Source organism: Salvelinus fontinalis, unplaced genomic scaffold, assembly GCF_029448725.1.
Source record: "Salvelinus fontinalis isolate EN_2023a unplaced genomic scaffold, ASM2944872v1 scaffold_1493, whole genome shotgun sequence".
NCBI lineage: Eukaryota > Metazoa > Chordata > Actinopteri > Salmoniformes > Salmonidae > Salvelinus > Salvelinus fontinalis.
Window position 1 is genome coordinate 1 of NW_026601702.1, and position 26,731 is coordinate 26,731.

The 26,731-nt window shown below is 43.8% G+C and overlaps 3 protein-coding genes across 5 annotated transcripts; 1 reads left to right on the forward strand and 2 right to left on the reverse strand.

Moving 5' to 3' along the window:
* Positions 1 to 662: 662 nt before the first annotated feature.
* On the reverse strand, positions 663 to 1,181 carry LOC129849493 (neuropeptide B-like; the record flags this gene model as incomplete). Its single annotated transcript, XM_055916324.1, has 1 exon — positions 663 to 1,181. A coding segment is annotated over exon 1 (270 nt), but the record flags the coding sequence as incomplete, so codon positions are not given.
* Positions 1,182 to 2,852: 1,671 nt separating this feature from the next.
* On the reverse strand, positions 2,853 to 14,326 carry LOC129849491 (N-sulphoglucosamine sulphohydrolase-like). Of its 2 annotated transcripts, none has more exons than XM_055916320.1 (11): positions 13,978 to 14,326; positions 13,600 to 13,760; positions 13,180 to 13,285; positions 12,890 to 12,975; positions 12,374 to 12,607; positions 12,156 to 12,237; positions 11,213 to 11,416; positions 8,338 to 8,494; positions 7,101 to 7,307; positions 3,908 to 4,009; positions 2,853 to 3,621 (listed from the first exon to the last, which is right to left on the reverse strand). In XM_055916320.1, exons 1-11 carry the CDS (start codon positions 14,066 to 14,068, stop codon positions 3,513 to 3,515), a joined length of 1,539 nt encoding a protein of 512 aa, XP_055772295.1. In that variant the 5' UTR covers positions 14,069 to 14,326; the 3' UTR covers positions 2,853 to 3,512. The 2 variants fall into 2 exon arrangements, with proteins under 2 accessions (XP_055772295.1, XP_055772296.1); XM_055916321.1 differs by lacking the exon at positions 2,853 to 3,621 and adding an exon at positions 3,641 to 3,816.
* An 84-nt stretch (positions 14,327 to 14,410) lies between these two features.
* Positions 14,411 to 26,452, forward strand: LOC129849490 (sodium-independent sulfate anion transporter-like). Of its 2 annotated transcripts, none has more exons than XM_055916318.1 (17): positions 14,411 to 14,645; positions 16,158 to 16,366; positions 16,644 to 16,809; positions 17,563 to 17,671; positions 19,267 to 19,459; positions 20,072 to 20,157; positions 20,234 to 20,313; positions 20,865 to 21,007; positions 21,636 to 21,814; positions 22,243 to 22,315; positions 22,567 to 22,678; positions 23,020 to 23,075; positions 23,575 to 23,715; positions 23,845 to 23,972; positions 24,086 to 24,185; positions 24,318 to 24,451; positions 24,782 to 26,452. In XM_055916318.1, the coding sequence occupies exons 3-17, from the start codon at positions 16,682 to 16,684 to the stop codon at positions 24,881 to 24,883; spliced, it is 1,764 nt and encodes a 587-aa protein (XP_055772293.1). In that variant the 5' UTR covers positions 14,411 to 14,645; positions 16,158 to 16,366; positions 16,644 to 16,681; the 3' UTR covers positions 24,884 to 26,452. The 2 variants fall into 2 exon arrangements, with proteins under 2 accessions (XP_055772293.1, XP_055772294.1); XM_055916319.1 differs by having other exon boundaries at positions 16,677 to 16,809.
* The last annotated feature ends 279 nt before the right edge of the window (positions 26,453 to 26,731 follow it).

A 26,731-nucleotide genomic window follows, 5' to 3' on the forward strand; every position in this document is an offset into this window, starting at 1 on the left:
TTAATTAAATGATGTTCAGTCATTTTGTGGCAAATAAAAGTAGGCCTGTTTAGTGGAAATGTGCTGAAATGTAGAAAAATCGAATGGATACAAATTTAAGAAATGAAAATAATTTGTACTTATTGTCACATTGAAATATTGACCGACTAAGACATTTTGTCTTGTCAGTTTGGTTTTAGTTCAGTTTTGTTTTTGTCACGTTCAGGTTACTATTTATAGGCTATTATTCAATTAGGTCTAGCCTATAGTCTACAATGTATTTAATCGGGCATAAAGACTGCTAAAACGTTTTAATTTCTTTGTGACAGTAGGCAAGTTGCGCGTCTCTGGTGCTAAAAGGACAGCGCCTTTTACGCAGTAGTCTGATATCTGGCGCGCTACTTCCTAGTCGATTCCAATTGATATAATCTCACCTTTAAAAGATGTTTAAACTTTTAAATGTGACTAAGGCACTTTGCCCCTCAAAAATACACTATAACAATGGCAAAATTTGGCAATGGCAATCAATTCACTTCATTCATTCATTTGCGTGCAGGTAGAATCTAAGAATAACTGTACTGTATTTTACCACATATAGGCCTAATGGGGCCTAACCTACTCTCTTTGGGTACCATCTACCTTAGACTTTAATTCAACGATGTTTCCTCCCAAATCACACTTACCATGTTTTTGAGCACGGGGGTCTGTCGGTTACCGTCAGTCACCAAATTGTAATCGGTGCCGGTATTCTCCCCGCTGTCCATCACCGTTTCTTCTGACTCGGACCTCCGGATGTACGGGGACCTCCGGATCCCGGACAGCAGACCCGAGGCTCGGCCGACCGAGTGGTAGCTCGGTCCGGTGGACTGCTTGTACCACGCCTCGATAGGGTGGCACGAGATAAGCATGGAGATACCGACGCACACCACGGCGAATCTAACAGACCTCTCCATCTCGTGACGCTTTTTTACGCAGCTGGATGGAATGTTGGTTTGACGGTTGGTTGGTTCGGTTGTCGTCGGGGTGTTTTTGGTTCTTCTGTTCTTATCTTCTTCTCCGGTGAGCTGTAGCCTAGGTTACTAATATCAACTGACGTTCTTGTTGGCCGGTTCTTCCGTTGGTTGGGTGTTCTCGAATGTTGTGGCCGTTTATATAGGCGCGCGGCACGATCGTGACCTGTCGATTGGATCAGAAGGATTGAATGATTCATCTTTACGCACGCAGATGAACAATCCAATCCGGATTTATGCGTTTTCTCTTTCCCCCTGTGTTTGGGGAGGTAGGGGGAGGTTGACATAGTGACATCACACTGGTCCTCATAATCTGTTTCTTGAGAACTAGAAAGTAAATTATGTTTATTTGCATATGACTGGAATTTCGTCATGAATGGTCCAACTTCAGATGCTTTAACTTGACAGAATTGGGAGAGAAAGAGAGACACAGTCCACTGAATGGATTAGGAAATGTGTTCAAGTGCTCGTAAATTATACGCTATCCTAAAAAGCACACGTTTTCAGTTAGCTTGTTAGTTTATCCTTCGGTATAACTCCGTACCTCCACAACAGTGTAAATAAGATCCCCATTTTTAGATAACAGCCTATATAACCAATGAATGGTGTGGCTGCTGAACAAGTTGAGACGACTAAATAACTTGGTGTTACCTTAGATTCTAAACTGTCATGGTCAAAACATAAATATTCAATGGTTGTAAAGATGGGGAGAGGTCTGTCCGTAAAAAAGAATGATCTGCTTTTATGAAACCTCACTCCAAAAAGCAAGTGTAGTTTAGTATTTTTTTGATTACTGCACAGTCGTGTGGTCAAGCTGCAGCTGGCCCAGAACAGAGCGCCACGTCTTGCTCTTCATTGTAATCAGAGGGCTCAATTTACACACACTTAACACACTAGACATGTCACCAGGGGTCTTTTGTTTTACAGTCCCCAAATCCAGAACAAATTCAAGAAAGCGTCCAGTATTATATAGAGCCATTATTGAATGAAACTCCCATCTCTTATTGCTGAAATGAACAGCAAACCTGGTTTCAAAAAACCAGAAAAGCAACGCCTCGAGGCACAACGCCTCTCCCCTATTTGATAGTTTGGGTGTATGTCCTGATATGTAGGATACATGTGCCTTTTTTCATTGATGTAGTTCTGTCCTTGAGCTGTTGTCTATTACTGTTCTGTATTATGTCATGTTTTGTGTGGACCCCAGGAAGAGCAGCTGAAGCTATCGCAACAGCTAATCGGGATCCTAATAAAATACCAAATACCACCTTGTCGTCCATACATGACCAAATGGGAAAATAATAATTACTCATAGGCTCCATTAACCTAGATTTAAAAAAAGTTAACTTAAAAGTGCTGATCAAAGGCCATCTCCAATATCGGAGAGCTGATCATCAATAATCTGACCAAATAACGCTAATGGAACTGAGCAGTCTATGATTTAAAACGAATCGATTAATCAAATTGTCTGTGGTTCTTGTGATTCAGCCGGATCTGAAGGTAGCCGACTTGTTGTGTGATCCACATGCAACAGGCTGATATAATATGCCCTAGAAACAAGCCTAGCTTTCCTCTAGGGCTATAAAATAGGTTTTCAGTTTACTGTTAGGCCTACGTAGCCTATCACACATGCGTTTTCATCATCAGAAATCATTTACACAAGCCAGCTGCTTGGAATAAAAAGGTCTGTAAATTAAAACAGAACATTTCTGTTTCCTTCTTACAGTTCCGTTCATCACATCCCCAAATATAAGTTTGATAACAAAGAGACTTTAAACTGTGATGCGCCAACTAGTTCATATAACTAATCAGCTTTTAAGAACTTAAATACAGATGACATTATTATGAAATAAAGAATAAACAGGAGAAGCAAGAAAATACTTTATTTTACAAAATACATAAAATCTCAATAACATCTAGATGTTAAACTGAAATCATACAAAACATACATTGTATGAAATCCAGTACATTTGCACTGAAGCTATACCACATTTGTTTTTCAGCCATAGATGGTCATCATAATCATAGCCCATAGTTCTTCCTGTTCAGGTCACGAGGTGGTTTCTGGTTAAAACTCCTGCCCCTATAGTCATAACTCGTGGGTTATAACTCGCATTAACATAAAGACAGTTGTGGCTGAACAAAATCCCCAAGTACCCCCTTAATGGCCACATGTACTCTTAATGGCCACATGTACTCTTAATGGCCACATGTACTCTTAATGGCCACATGTACTCTTAATGGCCACATGTACTCTTAACCTCTACCTGTTACAGCCAGAAAAGGATGGGCCATCGTAGGAGCCGGATTCCTCTCCATCTTACTTCCTAGATTCCTTCTTTCTTGGTAGATGTTCCTGGCCACTGTGATTCTTCTTCTGCACTGATTGCTCTGTGGAGGTTCAGGCCGGCTAACTAGGAAGCACATTGTGACTACCGCTGATGTTATAAGGGCTTTATAAAATAAACATGACTGATTGTGGATCAACCACGGTCCAGTTGTGGTCTAGTTGTGGTCTAGCTGCGGTCAGAGTCCGTTGTAGAGCGGTCGACAGTGTGGTTCCAGTTTGTCCTCCAGCACAGCGTCTGGTCCACAGACCCACGGATCCCCAGTGTCCCACTGCCACTTCAGCAGCCTGGCAACATAACATTAGGAAATAAATAACATAACAAATAACATAAGATATAACATAAGAAATACCCCCAAGGGGAAAATGGTTTGGCTTTCTCGAAATCCCCAAGTTTTCCTGAAATGCTGTTTGAAGGATTCCATATTTCTTGCTTATTCCATTCTGATTTTGGGAATCTTCCAACCCGGATTTCTGGAAAACCTGGGAATTTTGGGAAAGTTACCGGATTTTTGCAACCCTACATAATATCGATATACAATAGAATACTATACTATAGAACAGTAATACTAACCTGTCCCTGAGGCTCTCCAGGACCGGGGCGAGAGCCGGGTCCCCAGCCAGGTTCACAGTCTCCTCTGGGTCCGACCGCAAGTCAAACAGCTCCCAGCGGTCCCTGTAGTAGTCATAGAAAGATGTTTTGCCAGGGTTAGAGGTTCCAAGCCCATTCTATCAATTATATATCTATGGTAGTAGTATCATAGATATAGAACCCTTTAATTTATATTGTATAGCTTTTATATTGTATATAGACTCCGATGCTTTATAGTGTATAGTTTTTATATTGTACAGTTTAATTTCTATGGTAATGAAGATAGTACAACAGTAGTACCGCTACATAATAGAGAATAATTAAGCAAATACTATAAACGCCCAAAGGTGTGTGGTCTATTGACAAATCCCACAACCCCCCTGAGGCGCCTTATTGCTATTATAAACTGGTTACCAACATAAATAGAAATGGATTAAATAAAGAAAAATCCTCAATCTACACACAATACCCCATAATGACAAAGTGAAAACAGGTTTTTAGAAATGTTAGCAAATTTATTACCAATAAAAAACAGATACATTATTTACATAATTATTCAGACCCTTTTCTATGAGACTCAAAATTGAGCTCATGTCCATTCTGTTTCCATTGATCATCCTTGAGATGTTTCTACAACCTGATTGGAGTCCACCTGTGGTAAATTCAATTGATTGGACATGATTTGGAAAGGCACACATCTGTCTATATAAGGTCCCACAGTTCACAGTGCATGTCATAGCAAAAACCAAGCCATGAGGTCGAAGGAATTGTCCGTAGAGCTTCGAGACAGGATTATGTCGAGGCACAGATCTAGGAAAGGGTACCAAAACATTTATGCAGCATTGATGTCGCCAAGAAAACAGTGGCCTCCATCATTCTTAAATTAAAGAAGTTTGGAACCACCAAGACTCTTCCTAGAGCTGGCTGCCTGGCCAAACTGAGCAATCGGGGAGAAGGGCCTAAGTCAGGGAGGTGACCAAGAACCTAATGGTCACTCTGAAAGAGCTCCAGAGTTCCTCTGTGGAGATGGGAGAAACTTCCAGAAGGACAACCATCTCTGCAGCACTCCACCAATCAGGCCTTTATGAGTAAAGGGTCTGAATACTTATGTAAATGTGATATCAGTTTTTTATTCAAATCATTTCTAAAAACCTGTTTTTGCTTTACCATCATGGGGTATTGTGTGTAGATTGATGAGAGAAAAAACAATTTAATCAATTTTAGAATAAGGCAGTAACGTAACAAAATGTGGAAAAAGTGAAGGGGTCTGAATACTTTCCCGAATGCACTGTACATACAACTGAATTGTTGTTTCAGCCAATCAGCATCCTGGACCCAAAGTACCCGGTTTATTGTCTAGTATAATAGTGTTTGGTGTATCGGTCTAAGCTCCTGACTCCGAACCACAAACGCCACCGCAGCGCCGGGGGTTCTCTGGGATTTCTACACCCCTCTCTATGTCTATCTCCCTATCTGTAATTACATCTGTCCTCTCAAAACTCAGATACATAAAGGGATCTCCTTCAAAAAGTACCTGTAGTATTGTTGCAGAATCTTGAACCAGTTTGTGGGCAGCCTGGCCAGGGTGTTGTTCAGATACATAATATAGTATAATAGTGTGTAATATAATAGTATATAATATAGTATAATAATGTATAATATAGTGTATAATAGTATTATAACAGTACCTGTAGTAGTATTGTTGCAGGGTCTTGAACCAGCCTGTGGGCCGCCCGGCCAGGGTGTTATACAGATATATAATATAGTATAATATAATACTATATAATATAGTATAATAGTATTATACCAGTACCTACATTTACATTTACATTTAAGTCATTTAGCAGACGCTCTTATCCAGAGCGACTTACAAATTGGAAAGTTAATACATATTCATCCTGGTTCCCCCGTGGGAATTGAACCCTGGTCCCCCCGTGGGAATGGAACCCACAACCCTGGCGTTGCAAGCGCCATGCTCTACTAACTGAGCCACACGGGACCACACACCTGTAGTAGTATTGTTGCAGGGTCTTGAACCAGCCTGTGGGCCGCCCGGCCAGGGTGTTATTCAGATATATAGTATAATATAATACTATATAATATAGTATAATAGTGTATATAATAGTATTATACCAGTACCTGTAGTAGTATTGTTGCAGGGTCTTGAACCAGCCTGTGGGCCGCCCGGCCAGGGTGTTATTCAGATATATAGTATAATATAATACTATATAATATAGTATAATAGTGTATATAATAGTATTATACCAGTACCTGTAGTAGTATTGTTGCAGGGTCTTGAACCAGCCTGTGGGCCGCCCGGCCAGGGTGTTATTCAGATATATAGTATAATATAATACTATATAATATAGTATAATAGTGTATATAATAGTATTATACCAGTACCTGTAGTAGTATTGTTGCAGGGTCTTGAACCAACCTGTGGGCCGCCCGGCCAGGGCGTTATTCAGATATATAATACTATATAATATAGTATAATAGTGTATATAATAGTATTATACCAGTACCTGTAGTAGTATTGTTGCAGGGTCTTGAACCAGCCTGTGGGCCGCCCGGCCAGGGTGTTATTCAGATATATAGTATAATATAATACTATATAATATAGTATAATAGTGTATATAATAGTATTATACCAGTACCTGTAGTAGTATTGTTGCAGGGTCTTGAACCAGCCTGTGGGCCGCCCGGCCAGGGTGTTATTCAGATATATAGTATAATATAATACTATATAATATAGTATAATAGTGTATATAATAGTATTATACCAGTACCTGTAGTAGTATTGTTGCAGGGTCTTGAACCAGCCTGTGGGCCGCCCGGCCAGGGTGTTATTCAGATATATAGTATAATATAATACTATATAATATAGTATAATAGTGTATATAATAGTATTATACCAGTACCTGTAGTAGTATTGTTGCAGGGTCTTGAACCAACCTGTGGGCCGCCCGGCCAGGGCGTTATTCAGATATATAATACTATATAATATAGTATAATAGTGTATATAATAGTATTATACCAGTACCTGTAGTAGTATTGTTGCAGGGTCTTGAACCAGCCTGTGGGCCGCCCGGCCAGGGTGTTATTCAGATATATAGTATAATATAATACTATATAATATAGTATAATAGTGTATATAATAGTATTATACCAGTACCTGTAGTAGTATTGTTGCAGGGTCTTGAACCAACCTGTGGGCCGTCCGGCCAGGGTGTTATTCAACAGGTCCTGGAAGGTGGGAGAGACGTAGAAGTCCTGGTCTATGGGGAAGGGCATGCGGTAGTGGAGGTTGTGGAGCAGGCGGTGCGCCCCCTGGTGGATGGAGCGGATAGGGTAGTACATGGTCACCTCATGGAGGGACTGGCTGCCATAGACAGTGTGGAAGAACAAAGAAGACATAAATAAAGCAATAATCCAAAGTACAGTGTAGTAATGAGTAATTACAATACTTATTAGACTGAAATAATAATTAAACAGTAATAAGGACCCTGTAATGTAAAGTGTTACCTAATACACACAAATAAAGAAAGTCACACTATGGGCCAGTTTCCCGGACACAGATTCTAACTAGTCCTGAACTAAAAATCATTCTCAATGGAGAATCTGCATGGAACATGCTGTTAAGTGCAGGACTACAGTAGGTGTAATCAGTGTCTGGGAAACCACCCTATATATAGTCTCAGTCGTTTACTGGTTATAACACCAACATCTAACACACGTGCCTTCCTTCCTTTGTACCTGGCGTAGACGGTGTGCCAGGCGGAGGGTGAGGGTTTTACCTGGCGTAGACGGTGTGCCAGGCGTCAAGTGGGGGTTTTACCTGGCGTAGACGGTGTGCCAGGCGGCGGGTGAGGGTTTTACCTGGCGTAGACGGTGTGCCAGGCGGCGGGTGAGGGTTTTACCTGGCGTAGACGGTGTGCCAGGCGGAGGGTGAGGGTTTTACCTGGCATAGACAGTGTGCCAGGCGGAGGGTGAGGGTTTTACCTGGCGTAGACGGTGTGCCAGGCGGAGGGTGAGGGTTTTACCTGGCGTAGACGGTGTGCCAGGCGGAGGGTGAGGGTTTTACCTGGCGTAGACGGTCTGTCAGGCGGCGGGTGAGGGTTTTACCTGGTGTAGACGTTGTGCCAGGCGGAGGGTGAGGGTTTTACCTGGCGTAGACGGTGTGCCAGGCGGCAGGTGAGGGTTTTACCTGGAGTAGACGGTGTGCCAGGCGTCAAGTGAGGGTTTTACCTGGCATAGACAGTGTGCCAGGCGGAGGGTGAGGGTTTTACCTGGCGTAGACGGTGTGCCAGGCGGAGGGTGAGGGTTTTACCTGGCGTAGACGGTGTGCCAGGCGGCGGGTGAGGGTTTTACCTGGTGTAGACGGTGTGCCAGGCGGCGGGTGAGGGTTTTACCTGGCGTAGACGGTGTGCCAGGCGGCGGGTGAGGGTTCAGCGATGAGGGCAGGGAGGAGGGACCGGCCTGTGAGGCTGACAGGGGTGGTAGAGGTGCCCGGGAGGCAGTATGAGGGGTACGGGATGGAGAACCAGTCCAGTAAGGTGGGGGTGATGTCTGGAGGGAGGGAAAGCGATGGTTAGGTTCTATCACAATTTGTCTTCCTGTGACTCATCACATCCAATATCCTTGCCTCCTTAATAACGCCTCACAAACCCGGATCCGGGATCCCCCCCATCACAAAAGCTGACTAGCATAGCCTAGCCTAAAGTTACAGGGATATCATAAAATAAAATGTTCATGAAATCACAAGTCCAAGACACCAAATGAAAGATACAGATCTTGTGATTCAAGCCATCCTCTCTGATTTTTAAAATGTTTTACAGGGAAGACACAATATGTAAATCTATTAGCTAACCACGTTAGCAAAAGACAACACTTTTCTTACTCCACCATTTTCTTACTGCATCAGTAGCTATCACAAATTCGACCAAATAAAGATATAAATAGCCACTAACCAAGAAACAACTTCATCAGATGACAGTCTGATAACATATTTATTGTATAGCATAGGTTTTGTTAGAAAAATTTGCATATTTCAGGTATAAATCATAGTTTACAATTGCAGCCCCCATCACAACTCTCACTAAAATGACTAGAATAACTACAGAGACCATCGTGTATTAGCTAATTACTCATCATAAAACATTTCTTAAAAATACACAGCGTACAGCAGATGAAAGACACAGATCTTGTGAATATAGCCAATATTTCAGATTTTCTAAGTGTTTTACAGCGAAAACACAATATAGCGTTATCTTAGCTTACTACAATAGTCAGTCACACGGCAGCATTGATTCAAGGCAAAAATAGCAATAACGTTATAAACCACCAAACGCTATTAATTTTTTCACTAACCTTCTCAGAATTCTTCAGATGACAGTCCTGTAACATCATATTACACAATTCATATAGAGTTGGTTCGAAAATGTGCATATTTAGCCGCACAATTCGTGGTTACACAATGTGATTAGTGGGCAAAAAATCAAGCAATCTGTCCTGCTCCATCTTGGAAAGGCACCTATTCTTATCGAAAGCTATTCATAAACTTGACAAAAAAAATACAGGTTGGACAGCAATTGAAAGACAAATTAGTTCTTAATGCAATCGCTGAGTTAGATTTTTAAAATTAACGTTATTAGACATACAGTGTGCGTTACAGCCAGACTAGTGCCGCAACAATGGCGGACAAATACGTTTACATTTTTCCACATAAATACGGAATAACATCATAAATAGCTCTTACTTTTGGACGAGCTTCCATCAGAATCTTGGCGAAGTGGTCCTTTGTCCAAAAGAATTGTTGCTTGGTTGTAAAACGTCGTGTTCAAATTCGGAAGTAGCATCTATCAAGTAGCTATGAGGCCACAGCATGCCCAAATCTTTATACTCAATACTAAGGAAATTCCGAAAAAGCAATATACTCGCATAAACTGATATAACTCGGTTTAAAATAACTTCGTTATGATGTTTCTAACACCTATAACGAATTAAATTACAGACGGATATATCTAAGGTCGATAACTGAGCATTTCAAAATGCCATCCTGAGGTCTTGCTTTGCGTAATGGCGAGCGTTGAAAAGAGAGGTCCTCTCGCTCCTTGGACTTTTATAAACTCTGGGAACTACGCAGAAAGTCCATTCCACTTCTCATTGGTTACTGACATCCAGGGAAGGCGGGTGCAGTTCATGTCGACCCATAGGATACATACAGAGCTTTAAACTGATCTGAGAGCAGAGCCTAGTTTTCAGACCTTCGCAGTTCCTGTCATGGATTTCGCTGCAGAGAGAGTTCTGTTTCACCCACAGACATAATTCAAACGGTTTTAGAAACTAGAGAGTGTTTTCTATCCAATAGTAAGAATAATATGCATATTGTACGAGCAAGAATTGAGTACGAGGCCGTTTAAATTGGGTACAATTTTGTGCTATGTCGAAATGGCACCCACCTAGTGGCAAGAAGTTATAAAGCACATTGGAGGAGAACATCCAAAGTTTTCCCCCTCTGACCTTCTCCACCAATGGGCTTTGAGAAAGACGCGAGGAGAGAGAGGATGTGAGGAATCGTGGAAAGGCAAATTGAGATTTAAACACAGTGGTTAAATTACTTTTAAAATCCTTCCTTCCTCCTATCCTTGAGGTGATCTCCCTAACATATACTGTAGAAGGGTAGTTATGTCTCCCCCCAAGGGTAAAACAGTGGTATTACACACGTGCATCAAGAAATACATCCACACATCCATTAATTAATTCTCCCCAGATATTATCGGTCAATCCACCAATGCCTTCTTCCCTCCTACCTTTTCCTCTCTCTCTCCCTCCAACCATCATTCTCTCTCCTTCCCTCCAACCATCATTCTCTCTCTCTCCCTCCAACCATCATTCTCTCTCCTTCCCTCCAACCATCATTCTCTCTCCCTCCCTCCAACCATCATTCTCTCTCCTTCCCTCCAACCATCATTCTCTCTCCCTCCCTCCAACCATCATTCTCTCAACCTGACGTAGGCCTGGCTGCTCTGCCCCCATCTTTCTCTGTGTTCAGAAGCTGACACCAAAATAGGTAGGTTCCTTCCCTCTCACCTAGTAGGCTGACGCAGGCCTGGCTGTTCCGTCCGTCCCTCCCTCCCTCCCTCCCTCCAACCCAGTAGACTGACGTAGGCCTGGCTGGTCCCTCCCTCCTGCTCCCCCTCTCTCCCTCCCTCTCACCCAGTAGGCTGACGTAGGCCTGGCTGGTCCCTCCCTCCCTCCCTCTCTCCCTCTCTCCCTCCCTCTCACCCAGTAGGCTGACATAGGCCTGGCTGGTTCCTCCCCATCTCTCCCTGTGTTCAGGTGATGACACCAACATGGGTTCTGCGGTGCCTGATCCGTACAGGTTGGTGCGTCCGTTGGGGAAAGGGATACCGTTATCAGAGCTGTAGATCACCAAGGTGTCATTCTCATAACCAGCCTCCCTCAACTCAGCCAGCACCAGACCAATACCTATGGAAGACAGTAGAGGATACGTTGTGAACAGAGTGCCCCATGGTGGCGTGGGGGTTATGGTATGGGCAGGGATAAGCTACGGACAACGAACACAATTGCATTTTATCGATGGCAATTTGAATGCACAGAAATAACGTGACGAGATCCTGAGGCCCATTTTTTTAAGGTAATGTGACCAACAGATGCGTATCTGTATTCCCAGTCATGTGAAATCCATAGATTAGGGCCTTATATGAACTGTAACTGTAACTGTAAATATTTCAAATTGTTGCATGTTGCGTTTATATTTTTGTTCAGTATAGTTTGTGAAATGTAGAAACCAGAACTCTGAATGGGTCATGTGATGAGCGATTGCATTGGTGCATTTTGGTACAGTGTGTCAATTTATCTGATTATCAGCTGTTGTCAAACACGTGAGTCGGGAAAAGACGAGTGAATTCTACTGGATCAAACGGCCAAATGAGAATGCAGTTTACGTATGTAGTACGCTGCTGTGGGTATTCGGACACGGCCATGGATGGATTAATGGTGTAGAACCAGACTAATACCTACAGCGGAGAAGTTTACTTGTCATGTATTAGCTATGTAATAAATAGATTTTAAATATACACGTCTGTGCGTGTTCTTGCATGCATGTGTGTGTCGGTGTGTGTGTTTGTTCCTCTCTCTGTTCATGTCGGTGTGTGTGTGTTCCTCTCTCTATTCATGTCGGTGTGTGTGTTCTCCCTCCTCTTACCCTGGTCCAGTCTGCTAACTGTAGTGTACTGGGCAGCCAAATCAGCTCTCGCTACAGGGGTGTCTGGGACGAAGTGGGGCACCTGGGTAAGTGTTATATTACATATGATATTATATTCAATTAAATAATTAATGATAGTACTCTCAAATAGCAGGTGGAAAGTGATATACTGTCTTAGAATAGATTAGAGTAGAACAGAAGCAGCACCAAATCCTTACCTTGACTTGGTCTGGGGTGTAGTATTCTGGCTTCCAATCTGGAATCCTCCCCATTCCACTCTGGCCGTTCCCAAACTTCTCACAGAACGCCCCGTATTGCGGCTGGGAATGTCCACAGCGGTGGGTGTCATGGAACGCTACATACAAGAAGAACGGTCTCTCTTCCTCTTCCTTTCTCTGGGTCTGGAAGAACTTCCTGACCAGTAGTTTGATCCGGGTGATATTCCGACCCACCTAGTAGTAGCAGGAGTAGTAGTAGTAATAGTAATAGTAGTAATAGTAGTAGCAGTAGTAGTAGTAGTAATAGTAGTAGTAGTAGTAGCAGTTGCAGTAGTAGTAGTAGTAATAATAGTAGTAGTAGTAGTACAATTTACTGGTTGAGCTGATTAACTGTTTATTAATTATACACCAATTTACAATCATAGATTGTCATAAAAGAATAAGATCCTAAAATGGCATAATAACGCTAAACAAACAATAATGCTTTAATAATAAAATATGCTTTAATAATTCTACCTGAAGTACAGAGTTGTTTTCCTCTGTGTAGGCGAAGTCAAAGGGATAGACAGGGCCAGGGCCTACGTGTTTCTTCCCAATGATCCCTGTATGGAGGAGGAATAGGGAAACTGGTACTCTGGTACACTCCATCAAAACACACATGTACGCACGCACGTGTCATGAATGTGTGTGCGTACGTGTGATGATGAGTGTGTGTGTGTGTGTGTGTGTGTGTAAGGTCTTGTCAATGCTAAGTGTGGGTGTGTTCGTGTGATGATGAGTGTGTAGGGTGAATGTGTGTTACCTACCTGTGCGTATGTTAGCTTGGCCCAGCAGTAGAGGTAGGCTTTGTACTCCGTCAAACGAGTTGAAGTGATGGACTCCCTGGTGCAGGCCGTACATACCATTCTGATGCTGAGGACAGAAGAACACGGGAAAACAAAATAGATGAATATTAGACCTGCCCTGGAAGGCAACCTATTCCCTATATGGCTCTGGTCAAAAGTAGTGTACTGTATAAGGTATAGTGTTCCATCTGGGATGTACCCACTTTATGTTGCTGTATGCATCATGAAGAAAAGGTAGGAGTGTGTACCAAAGGGCACCCTGTTATTTAGTACACTACTTTTGACCAGGACCCATAAGGAGGAGGTGAACACACACCACACACTTTTTCCTCTCTCTCCCGCTCTTACTTTCTCTCTCTATACACACACAAACACACCTACCTGCGGCAGGCCTGTCAGTATGGTGGATCGGCTGGGAGAACAGCTACTAACGGAGGTGAAGGCATTCTGGAACACCAGGCTGCGTCGACCCAGGGCGGCTAGGTGAGGCGTACGGACCACGGTGTTATTATAGACCGACGTCTCGAAGCCTGCGTCGTCCGCTGAGAGAGCGAGGGGGGAAGGGAGTGGGGGAGTGGAGAGAGAGTGAAGGGGGGAGAGATGAAGTGTGTTGACCTAGTAGCTAAGTAGAAGAACTGATGTCAAAAACTCACAAATACATCTGATCGAACTCATTGATAAGTGACACGCAGTGACAACACGGATCTTTGATGAAAGCAACTGAAGTTAATTTAACCCAAAGCAAACAGTGAGTCTTACCGATAATCAGAAGAACATTCCTCTTCTTGCACTCTCCAACACAGCATATTACCGCCAGCAACACAACTAACACATCATGACCAACGGCCATATCTGTCTCATAAAGTTACAAATCATAAACACAATCTTTTCAGTTGCAGTAAATTGCAGAGTTCATTTTTTAAGAAAATATAGCATCAGCTCTATAAAGCTTGTCTCAAACAAAGTGTTTGTTTGACATTATTGACATATTCTACATTGAACTAAGCCTACCCTCTAATTACTGATTACTCTAGAAATAATAAATATCTTGTTTTCTCTTGATCGTATAAAATGCAGTGTGAAAATCAATTTGATCTACTTCCGGAAACAACGCAAACGCAGCTTTTCAAACCCCGCCCACTTTGGTCACATGATCGTGGTCACATGAGGCGGAGTGTTTACGTTTTGCCGGAGAAGAGTGGACGCAACGGAAGTCGCTCTTTTATTTTCTTGCTCAACGCAAGTGACATTTAGGGAAGGCGGTTTCTTGATCTGCACAAGTTAAATTTAAGGGAAGTGGTTTTGAAGTGACTGCAGTGATTATGTTGCTGACCTCGCTTAGTTGCTGTGGTCAGTAAACGAAAGAACAGATGTATTGTGATTAAAGAACACAGGCGTTTCATAAAGAATAGAACGCCTGGAAATAGGTTTGTCTATTTAAGTAATTCATTTTGTGTCCATTCCACTGGATTGTTTTATTGCCAGTCAGTATTTGCCTGCCCAGTATGTTTGTCCGTGTATCCGTCCGTCCGTGTGTGTCTGTCTGTGTCTGTACAGTGTATATATATATATATATATATATATATATATATATATATATATATATTTATATATGTGTGTGTGTGCGCGTAAGGTCTTGGCAATGCTAAGTGTGTGTGTGTGTGTGTGTGTGTGTGTGTGTGTGTGTGTGTGTGTGTGCGCGTACGTGTGATGATGAGTGTGACGTGTGAATGTGTGTTACCTACCTGTGCATATGTTAGTTTGGCCCAGCAGTAGAGGTAGGCTTTGTACTCCGTCAAACGAGTTGAAGTGATGGATTTCCTGGTGCAGGCCGTACATACCATTCTGACTGTGTGTGTGTGTGTGTGCCTGAGGCCTGAGCAGCTATGAAAATGACTGTGAACCCAATGACAAATTTAAAACTGTATGAGACCAGAATGCAAATTGTAAAGTAGATCTTCAACCAAATTGTCATGTGATCATGGCTAGACAGTGTATATTACATTTGCCCACCAGCGCCATAGCCATATATTCTAAATGGGATGTGGTGGGCTGGCATGGTGATACTATAGCCGTATATTCTAAATGGGATGTGGTGGGTTGACATGGTGATACCATAGCTGTATATTCTAAATGGGATGAGGTGGGTTGGCATGGTAATACCATGGCGTATATTCTAAATGGGGTGGGTTGGCATGGTGATACCATAGCTGTATATTCTAAATGGGATGGGGTGGGTTGGCATGGTGATACCATAGCCGTATATTCTAAATGGAATCGGGTGGGTTGGCATGGTGATACCATAGCCATAGATTTTAAATGGAGTGGGTTGGCATGGTGATAGTTAAATCAATCTACGTATGTTAGGCTGTGTATGTTCTTTTGCCTCGACTGAATTTAGAAACTATATATTCAATAAATAAGTGAGCCAAAAATATTTTGCTCATGCTCTGTTGGCAGTACAGTAGAACTCATGAAAGTAGAGTACAGTAGACTGACTGATAAATGCACGTAGCTCACAGTCTAGTTCATCTTGGTTGGCACCCTGATATAAATCTCACACTTGTGGGTAGGATTTTAATAGTTAAAGGAAAACTCCACCCAAAAACGACCATTTGGCACAGTATTTGTTTTCATTAGTCCATTGTTGACATATTCCCAAAATGTTTCGCTAGTCAGCAATCCAATTTTTAAGATAAGCAACTTTCAAAATATAAACATCATCACCATATGATGCCGAATACGTCATACGGGAATGATTTCTGTATTTTGAAAGTAGCTTATCTTAAACTCGATTGCTGACAAGCAAAACCATTTTCCTTTAAGTCTGTCAGGAGACTACAGTATGTCCTCTATTTTACTATCTTTGTTCTTTCTGGACTTTTATTGCTGGATTTAATTGACCACTTTTCTACTTTCTTTCTGTTCTTTTATCACAGTGAGTGCACCAGTAATTCCAAAAATGGAATGGAGACACACTGGGAGGATCTTGCCTTTCTGGATTCTAGAATGATTTGAGATGTGACGGTTCTGGGAACGTTGGTGATTCTTTTGGTGTTTTGTCGTCTTTGACCTGCCTAGTTGGAGTGTGAAGACGTGGATGTCATATTATAGTTGAGTTTGAGCCTCACCCACCCTGAGGACTGAGGTAAGCAACCACAACCTACCTGGCCTACTGCTGCCACCTACAGTAACTTCCTGGTTTTGCCTGTTTGTGTGTCTATGGAATGGAGACATTGGATTGGTTTTCCTGTGTGTGTGTGTGTGTGTGTGTGTGTGTGTGTGTGTGTGTGTGTGTGTGTGTGTGTGTGTGTACTGTAGTCTCAAAGTCTGCTTGTCAGCACTTTGTGTGACTCTGCTCTCTGTCTGCATTAACATCTCTCCGCCTCCTCTTCATCTCATGTTCGGCCCTTCACCAACTACAGACCCTCCTCTGTCCTGTTCCTTCCTGGTTCCAGGCAACATGATGGAGCCCCTGGTGGACCGGCCCGGGCCTCAGATCGGAAGGTCCTCTCTGGGGGAGAGAATGGCCTCCTGCTGCTCCTACAGAACCCTCCAGGCCTGGCTCCCCATCCTTACCTGGTTACCCAAGTAGGTGTCCCACCCTCATCTCTTTCTCTGGTGATGAGAGACAAAGGCTGCCCAGCTAGCACATAATGTTCTGAGAACCATGTGTTTCTTCGGTGGAAACGTCAGTACTTTAGCATGACGTTTTCTACAGGTTTCCTCATGGTTCGATTTAAAGTCATGTTCTCAGAACATTAAGAAAACCTTCCATAAAAACCACAAGAAAAGGTTAAAGTTCAAAGAACGTTCTAAGAATGTTATTTAAAAACATTCCGTTCTCAGCGTCAACAAAACTCCTTTTATTATTTAACATATGTTCAGTTGTTGGCCGTGCCCACTGATTGGCCAACCCTGATCTTAATGAGTGGTTGATTACTTTGATATGGGGTCTAAATGAACTAAAATGACCAGCTTTGTAAGAGTTCAGAAAACATGGCCTGCTAGCTGCATCCTGGTGGCGCAGTGGACTAATTCCATGGATAGAGAACAGAAGATCGTAGATTTGAATCTCACTGACGCCTTGCCACCATAAAATAAATGTATTTGCATGATTGATACTTAGGACGCATGGAAATTCACATGCTTATCTGTGCTGGGAGTTCAGAACTGTTAACCCAAACTAAGCTAGCAGGGTTATTAAAAGTCTTATTGAAGCATGATCTCGGAACGTTATTTATTTACTTTCAAATATGTCTTGGTCTCTGTCTCTCTCTTTCTCTTTCAATCTAAATCCTTGGGGAGCTAACACAAGTCTTTCTGTGTTTTCTCCACCTCCAGGTACAGGCTGAGCTGGCTCCAGATGGACCTGATAGCAGGTCTCACCGTGGGTCTAACCACTGTACCACAGGCCCTGGCTTATGCTGAGGTGGCCGGCCTACCTGTACAGGTGAGAGAGCCGATGGATCACAGTTCATAGGCCTGAGTGTCTGTAGACCATAGTCTGTACAGTTGAGAGGGAGGGGCTGGGGCGGGGTTTGTCTGTACAGGTGAGAGGGAGGGGCCAGGGGCGGGGGTTTGTCTGTACAGGTGAGAGGGAGGGGACAGGGGCGGGGTTTGTCTGTACAGGTGAGAGGGAGGGGCCAGGGGCGGGGTTTATCTGTACAGGTGAGAGGGAGGGGCCAGGGGCGGGGGTTTGTCTGTACAGGTGAGAGGGAGGGGCCAGGGGCGGGGGTTTGTCTGTACAGGTGAGAGGGAGGGGACAGGGGCGGGGTTTATCTGTACAGGTGAGAGGGAGGGGCCGGGGGCAGGGTTTATCTGTACAGGTGAGAGCGAGGGGCCAGGGGCGGGGGTTTGTCTGTACAAGTGAGAGGGAGGGGCCATGGGCGGGGGTTTGTCTGTACAGGTGAGAGGGAGGGGACAGGGGCGGGGTTTGTCTGTACAGGTGAGAGGGAGGGGCCAGGGGCGGGGGTTTGTCTGTACAGGTGAATAGTTAGGCCTACCTGTACTGGTGAGTGGTAGTAGAAGTACCTGCTATATCTCTGGGACAAGGCCTCTCACGCCAGAAGGATCACATGCTGTTTCTAGTGTTGTCTTGCTCAACTTTTGGCACACCTGTGTTACATTTCCCAACTCCTCACAGTAAGCATAGTTGAGTGTAATGTTGAACATGTTATTGGATCATATAGCTTTATAGACCTCAGGGTGCATCCCAAATGGCACCCTATTCCCTATATAGTGCACTACTTTTGACCGGAGCCCTATGGGGGAATAGTTTAGGGAATAGGTACACAGTTGGGACACCGTTCATAGGCCTGAGTATCTGTAGACCATAGTCATCAAGTCCTCTCATGTTTTAGTACACTACAGCTTTACCTTGGGGATTCTTTTACCTGCTACCTGACATAACACTCTTCTCCCTCCATTTTCTCCTACAATCCCCCTCACTTCTCCTCTCTTTCTTTGTGTTTCCTACCCTGCTCTCTCTCGCTCTCTCTCTCTCTCTCGCTCTCTGTCTCTGTCTCTCTCTGTCTCTGTCTCTGTCTCTGTCTCTGTCTTTCAATTCAAATGGCTTTATTGGCATGGGAATCATATGTTTACATTGCCAAAGCAAGTGAAATGGATAAACAAACGTGAAATAAACAATAAAAACTAACAGTAAACATTACACTCACACATGTTCCAAAATAATAAAGACATTTCAAATGTCATATTATGTCTATATACAGTGTTGTGACAGCAATGTGCAAATAGTACAAAATGGAAAATAAATAAATATGGGTTGTATTTACAATGTTTGTTCTTCACTGGTTGCCCTTTTCTTGTGGCAACAGGTCTCAAATCTTGCGACTGATTGCTCACTGTGGTATTTCACCCAGTAGATATGGGAGTTTATCAAAACTGGATTTGTTTTCAAATTATTTGTGGGTCTGTGTAATCTGAAGGAAATATGTGTCTCTAATATGGTTACACATTTGGCAGGAGGTTAGGAAGTGCTCTCTCTCTCTCTACTTCCTTTAAGTCAAATTATCCCCCTCTCTACAGTACGGCTTGTACTCAGCCTTCATGGGTGGGTTCATCTATACGTTTCTGGGAACCTCCAAGGATGTAACCCTGGGTCCTACTGCCATCATGTCCCTGCTGTGTGCCTCCTACGTGGGGGGAGACCCGGTCCGAGCCGTCCTCCTCAGCCTGCTCTGTGGAACCATACAGACCACCATGGCTCTACTACGTCTGGGTAGGGGAGAAATAATAGTTCCAGTTGTAGATTGTCTTCATAGTTCTGGTTCTAGATCACCTCTGGTTCTAGATCACCCTCGTAGTTCTGGTTCTAGATCAACGCCGTAGTTCTGGTTCTAGATCAACGCCGTAGTTCTGGTTCTAGATCAACGCTGTAGTTCTGGTTCTAGATCAACGCCGTAGTTCTGGTTCTAGATCAACGCCGTAGTTCTGGTTCTAGATCAACGCCGTAGTTCTGGTTCTAGATCAACGCCGTGGTTCTAGATCAACGTTGTAGTTCTGGTTCTAGATCAACGTTGTAGGTCTGGTTCTAGATCAACGTTGTAGGTCTGGTTCTAGATCAACGTTGTGGTTCTAGATCACGCTTGTGGTTCTAGATCACGCTTGTGGTTCTAGATCACCCTCGTAGGTCTAGATCACCCTCATGGTTCTGGTTCTAGATCATCTTCATGGTTCTGGTTCATCATAGTTCTGGTTCTAGATCACCCTCATGGTTCTAGATCACTCACGGTTCTAGCTCATGGTTCTAGATCACCCCAATGGTTCTAGATCACCCTCATGGTTCTAGATCACCCTCATAGTTCTGGTTCTACATTATTTCTGGTTTCAGGGTTTCTTCTGGACTTCATCTCCTTTCCGGTGATCAAAGGCTTCACCTGTGCTGCCGCGGTAACCATAGGCTTCGGTCAAGTCAAGGTAAGACACACACACACACACATGCACCCCATCCCTGTGTGAGGACAGTGTTAATCCAGTGTTGTTTTGTCTCCAGAATGTGCTGGGACTGAAGGACATACCTCGTGAGTTCTTCCTGCAAGTCTACTACACCTTCAACAGGATACCTGAGGCCAGGTAGAGTAGAGGACAGGTCTACACCTACAGGATACCTGAGGCCAGGTAGAGTAGAGGACAGGTCTACACCTACAGGATACCTGAGGCCAGGTAGAGTAGAGGACAGGTCTACACCTACAGGATACCTGAGACCAGGTAGAGTAGAGGACAGGTCTACACCTACAGGATACCTGAGACCAGGTAGAGTAGAGGACAGGTCTACAACTACAGGATACCTGAGACCAGGTACAGTAGGCTACACTTTTGTGTGTGTGTGTAATATTGTTGTAACGTGTGTGTGTAATATTGTTGTAACGTGTGTGTAATATTGTTGTAACGTGTGTGTAATATTGTTGTAACGTGTGTGTAATATTGTTGTAACGTGTGTGTGTGTAATATCGTTGTAACGTGTGTGTGTGTGTGTAATATCTTTAATGTGTGTGTGTGTAGGATAGGAGATGTGGTTCTAGGTCTGCTGTGTGTGTAATATCGTTGTAATGTGTGTGTGTAGGATAGGAGATGTGGTTCTAGGTCTGCTGTGTCTGTGTAATATCGTTGTAATGTGTGTGTAGGATAGGAGATGTGGTTCTAGGTCTGCTGTGTCTGTGTCTGCTGGTGACGTTGCAGCGGATGAAGAGTACCCTGGAACCCCCGTCAGAACAGGACGCCCCCCTCACCAGGGCCGCTCACACTCTGGTCTGGGGCATCGCTACCGGTCAGTACCTGGGGTGTGTGTGTGTGTGTGTGTGTGTGAGAGAGTATAATGTGTGCGTCTCCCCACCTCAGTGTGTGTGTGTGTGTGTGTGTGTGTGTGTGTGTGTGAGAGTATAATGTGTGCTTCTCCCCACCTCAGTGTGTGTGTGTGTGTGTGTGAGAGTATAATGTGTGCGTCTCCCCACCTCAGTGTGTGTGTGTGTGTGTGTGTGTGTGTGAGAGTATAATGTGTGCTTCTCCCCACCTCAGTGTGTGTGTGTGTGTGTGTGTGTGTGTGTGTGTGTGTGTGTGAGAGTATAATGTGTGCTTCTCCCCACCTCAGTGTGTGTGTGTGTGTGTGTGTGAGAGTATAATGTGTGTGTCTCCCCACCTCAGTGTGTGTGTGTGTGTGTGTGTGTGTGTGTGAGTATAATGTGTGCTTCTCCCCACCTCAGTGTGTGTGTGTGTGTGTGAGAGAGAGTATAATGTGTGTGTCTCCCCACCTCAGTGTGTGTGTGTGTGTGAGTATAATGTGTGCTTCTCCCCACCTCAGTGTGTGTGTGTGTGTGTGTGTGTGTGTGTGTGTGTGTGTGTGTGTGTGTGTGTGTGTGTGTGTGTGAGAGTATAATGTGTGCGTCTCCCCACCTCAGTGCGTAATGCGTTGGTCGTAGTGGCGGCGTCCTTCGTGGCGTTCTCGTGGAATGCGATTGGCTCACCGGTCTTCACCATTACCGGGAAAACGTCCCAGGGCCTGCCGCCGTTCAGAGCACCTCCCCTCTCCGAGACAACGCCCAACGGTACCGGCATCAGCTTCGGAGAGATCGTAGAGGTGAGTGACGGGGGAGACAGACCAATAGGGATACAGAGTGGGGGAGTGACAGGGGGACAGACCAATAGGGATACAGAGTGGGGGAGTGACAGGGGGGTGGATACAGAGTTGACACTGGAGAGTGGGTGTCAACCAATTATATTACGGAATTTAGTTATCACCGTTGGGGAGAGTGAGCTGAACCAATGATATTAGTGTTGAGTTGTCACAGTGTTGAGTTTTCACAGTGTTGAGTTGTGATAGTATTGTGTTTTCCAATTAGGTTACAGTGAAAAGTAACAAGTAGCTATTACAGCAAAGGTCCCCAGTCGCTCTTGGTCAGTATGCTAAGCCAATCAGGGAACAGTAATTAGTCATTAGAACCCCGTTGTCCAATCACATCTCAGATATGAGTGATTGAAAACCTCTTCTGACCAATCCCGTGTTAGGATTTTGGAGGAGGGCTGGCTGTCATCCCCTTCATGGGAGTACTGGAGAGCATTGCCATCGCTAAAGCCTTCGGTGAGAGCCTTCGGTGTGTGTGTGTGTGTGTGTGTGTGTGTGTGTGTGTTTGTGCCATGTTGCTGGTGTGCTCTTTCTGTACCAATGTGTGTTAAATGTTTATTTGTTATTTATTTGACCAGAGAAGTCACTTTGAGGATGGAATATCTCAAATCGGTATATTTAACTTATTTGCATAATTATTCTGTTTCTCCATCTTCTTTGCTGTTAAGTGAGTTTAACTTAAAGTTCGATTTGATTTAAATCCCCAGCCAGTCAGAATGACTATAGGATTGATGCCAACCAGGAACTGTTTGCTATTGGTCTAACCAACATTATGGGATCCTTCGTCTCAGCCTATCCGGTCACAGGAAGCTTCGGAAGGTGTGTGTGCATTAGTGTTGCCATGACACCAGTATGGCGATACTAGGAAGTAAGGAAACACAACATGAAGCGGACTGAAGCTCCTGAAACAGTCCTAATGTTGGAAACTAACAACCTGATGTCGTCACCCAGAATCACATTTGTTTATTTAGCAAGTTATACCACACAATATGTTACAAAAGTAGGTTTTAAAGGAGTTTCGTCTGCTTCATGTTTTATTTTTTGCCCTGAAAAATCTGGTGTCGGAGTGTCATGATACTGACATCACTAATGTGTGTGTGTCATTTTTCCTGTGTGTTGTGTGTGTTAAACACACTAATGTATAATCTGCCCATGTTCAGGACTGCGGTGAACTCCCAGACAGGGGTGTGTACACCAGCCGGAGGCATAGTCACTGGTAAGACAGAATTTAAAATTTCCCTCCCATTTCTCTCTCTCTTAATTTCTCTTAATGACGGCCTAGGAACAGTGGGTTAACTGCCTTGTTCAGGGGCAGAACGACAGATTTTTACCTTGTCAGCTCGGGGATTTGATCTTGCAACCTTCCTGTTACTAGTCCAACCTTCTGGTTACTATGCCGCCCCGGCATACTTTAATTAATGTGTGGTATCTGTCTGGTGTGGTAGTGTATTGTGTAGTAGTTGGTTTACTGTAATTATTGTGTAGTGTCTGACGCCCCCTGGTGTTTAGGTGTGGTAGTGTATTGTTTAGTAGTTAGTATACTGTACTGTAATTAATGTGTGGTATCTGTCTGGTGTTGAGGTGTGGTAGTGTATTGTTTAGTAGATAGTATACTGTAATTAATGTGTGGTATCTGTCTGGTGTTGAGGTGTGGTAGTGTATTGTTTAGTAGTTAGTATACTGTAATTAATGTGTGGTATCTGTCTGGTGTTGAGGTGTGGTAGTGCTGTTGTCCCTGGCCTTCCTGATGCCGGCATTCTACTACATCCCTAAAGCCTCTCTGGCAGCTGTCATCATCTGTGCTGTGGCTCCCATGATCGACTACCGTGTCGTCATACAGTTCTGGAGGATACGCAGTGAGTAGTGTGTATGTTTGTGTGTTTTAAATCTGTGTGTTTGTCTCACAGTTTTTACATCCTTTGTGTGTCAGTGTGTATTTCAAATCTATATGTGTGTGTGAGTGTTAAAATCTGTGTGTGTCTTAGAGCTTGACCTGGTGCCGTTCCTGACCACCTTCCTGTTGAGTTTCTGGGAGGTGCAGTACGGCATTGTGGGAGGTGTAGTTGTTTCTGGACTCATGCTGCTCTACAATGTAGCCAGGCCCAGCATAAAGGTAATGTGTGTGTGTGTGTATAATACTACGGGCTGTGTGTGTGTAACAGGTGTGTGTGAGTGCGCGTGTGTGTGTTCTCTGTGTGTGTAACAGGTGTCTGTGTGTGTGTACAGGTGTGTGATCATGGTGTTTTGGTGATGGAGTTGGATAGTGGACTCAGTTTCCCCTCCACAGAGTACCTCAACACTGTCCTATACACTCGGGCACTACAGGGTAAGAGAGTGTGTGTATTCTGGAATGCTGGAACATTGTTAATGTGGGAGGCAATCCGTCTGCCTAGCGAGACTAATCTGTCCTCCTCTTGTGCTTGCCTCTCTCTCCCCCCTCCCTGTCTGTCTCCCTCAGTCTCTCCTCCTAGGTCAGTGGTCCTGGACTGTCATCATGTCAATACTGTAGACTATACAGTTGTCAACGAGCTCAGGGACCTGCTACGACAGTTCAAACTACGAGGGGTCGGACTCGTCTTCTCTGGCCTGCAGGTACTGACTGACTGGGTGTGTTCTGGCCTGCAGGTACTGACTGACTGGGTGTGTTCTGGCCTGCAGGTACTGACTGACTGGGTGTGTTCTGGCCTGCAGGTACTGACTGACTGGGTGTGTTCTGGCCTGCAGGTACTGACTGACTGGGTGTGTTCTGGCCTGCAGGTACTGACTGACTGGGTGTGTTCTGGCCTGCAGGTACTGACTGACTGGGTGTGTTCTGGCCTGCAGGTACATTGGTTGACTACCAATGATGAAGTATAATCAGACTGATTGCATCTCATCTCTGTCTCTTCTCTTCCCTCTGTCTCCTCTCTGTCTCTCTCTCAGTATTCGGTCTTGGAGGTCCTGTTGGCAGCAGATCTGCCGGATCTTAGACACACCGCCAGTGTGGAGGCGGCACTAACCATCCTATCGGGTAACACTCAGTGACTGACACTACAACCAATCACGGACGAGAACCGTGATATATATTTTTTTTAATGCTGTCCTGAACCAATCCCTGCTGAGTGCACCAATTACACTCGAGTCAACGGACCCTGACACTGAAATCAGAATGATTGGTATGGATCTGGACCAATCAGGGTATAGCGTTGGCCATGAATGTCCCTCCCCCTCACCCATTGATTGGCTATCAAGCAGTTGACAGGTTGTCAACCCCTTTTTTTTAACCAAGCATGAGAACCGATCTTCCACGTTGAAGATGCTGCTGTGTGATCGGTTTCATCTTGTAGCTTTTATAAAGACTTTTATGTTGTTGAAGTTATCTGTAGACACTGATCAAGTCTAGAGTAGGTTTTGTGGTTTCTTTCACGAATGGACATTTGAATGTCTCTGTGTGCAGTTTGAAGGTCGTTTCTGGCCCATTGCTAACTAGCGTTAGCACAATGACTGGAAGTTTACAGGAACAGCTAGAACACACACACACACACACACACACACACACACACACACACACACACACACACACACACACACACACACACACACACACACACTACCTTTATCCTGGGTCTGTTTTAACACGTTTGCTCTGTGTGTTAACACCTTCAGAGCCAACGTAAACAGAGGAACTGGAGGAGGGGAAATCACTTCTCAGGAAGTGATGTAAGGAAAGAAGCCCCACCCCCTCAGCACTTAACTTCCTGTTTGTGTTCCAAATCCTTTCCAGGCCCCTACCCCAGTGTGTCCCAATCCTGGTCCTGGGGGCACATTTTTGTTTTTGCCCTCGCATTCACAAACCTGATTCAACCAGATGCTTGATGATAAGTTGATTAGTTGAATTAAACTAAAAACAAAACATGTGCACCGCCTTGGTTCCCCCGGACCAGGATTGGGAAACCTGAGTCACCTGAGTCAGTGTGTGTGGATAGGTGTAAGCAATATGGAGGAAATAGCACTTATACTGTAATATCTCTTTGGACAGGCTGTCTAATACCTATCTGTTTTGATTTACATAGGCGTTAGGGCTCTATCTGGTATAGGACGTGTCTAATATTCTTAGACTATTGGAACTTTGTTTTTAAATGTTCTTCTTATACACATTAATACATATAATATATTATTATATACATTTGCTTGATCAGACTTTGATCAATTACAATTATTGATCCCTTTCAAATTGATCAATTGTACTTTATTGGTTGCCTCTATTGGATGAGAAGTTGACTGTCTCCTACTCTCTGTGTGTGTGTGTGTGTGTGTGTGTGTGTGTGTGTGTGTGTGTGTGTGTGTGTGTGTGTGTGTGTGTGTATGTACCTGTACGATCATGACCATAAGAAGAATATCACATTCCAAATGGTTTTTGATACGTGATCAAGTGCCTTGCATATGTCCTGCCCTTAATTCAATTATTATAATTTTTTTAACACTTTTAAACTTTTTAATTCTTACTTAGAAATGTATTTGATAAGACTGACGATTTGTATACAGCTCCAAACTTAATTTATGCAGTGAATTAACCAGTGGTGTAAAGTACTTAAGTAAAGGTACTTTAAAGTACTACTGAAGTTGTTTTTTTGGGTGTCTGTACTTTACTTTACTATTTACATTTTTGACTGCTTTTACTTTTACTCCACTACATTCCTAAAGAAAATAATGTACTTTTTACTCCATACATTTTCCCTGACACCCAGAAGTACTCAAACGGTTCAATTCACACACCTGGGCATCTCTACTGCCTCTGATCTGGAGGACTCACTAAACACAAATTCTTCATTTGTAAATGTCTGAGTGTGCCCCTGGCTAGCTGTAAATAAATAAATAAATAAACAAGAAAAT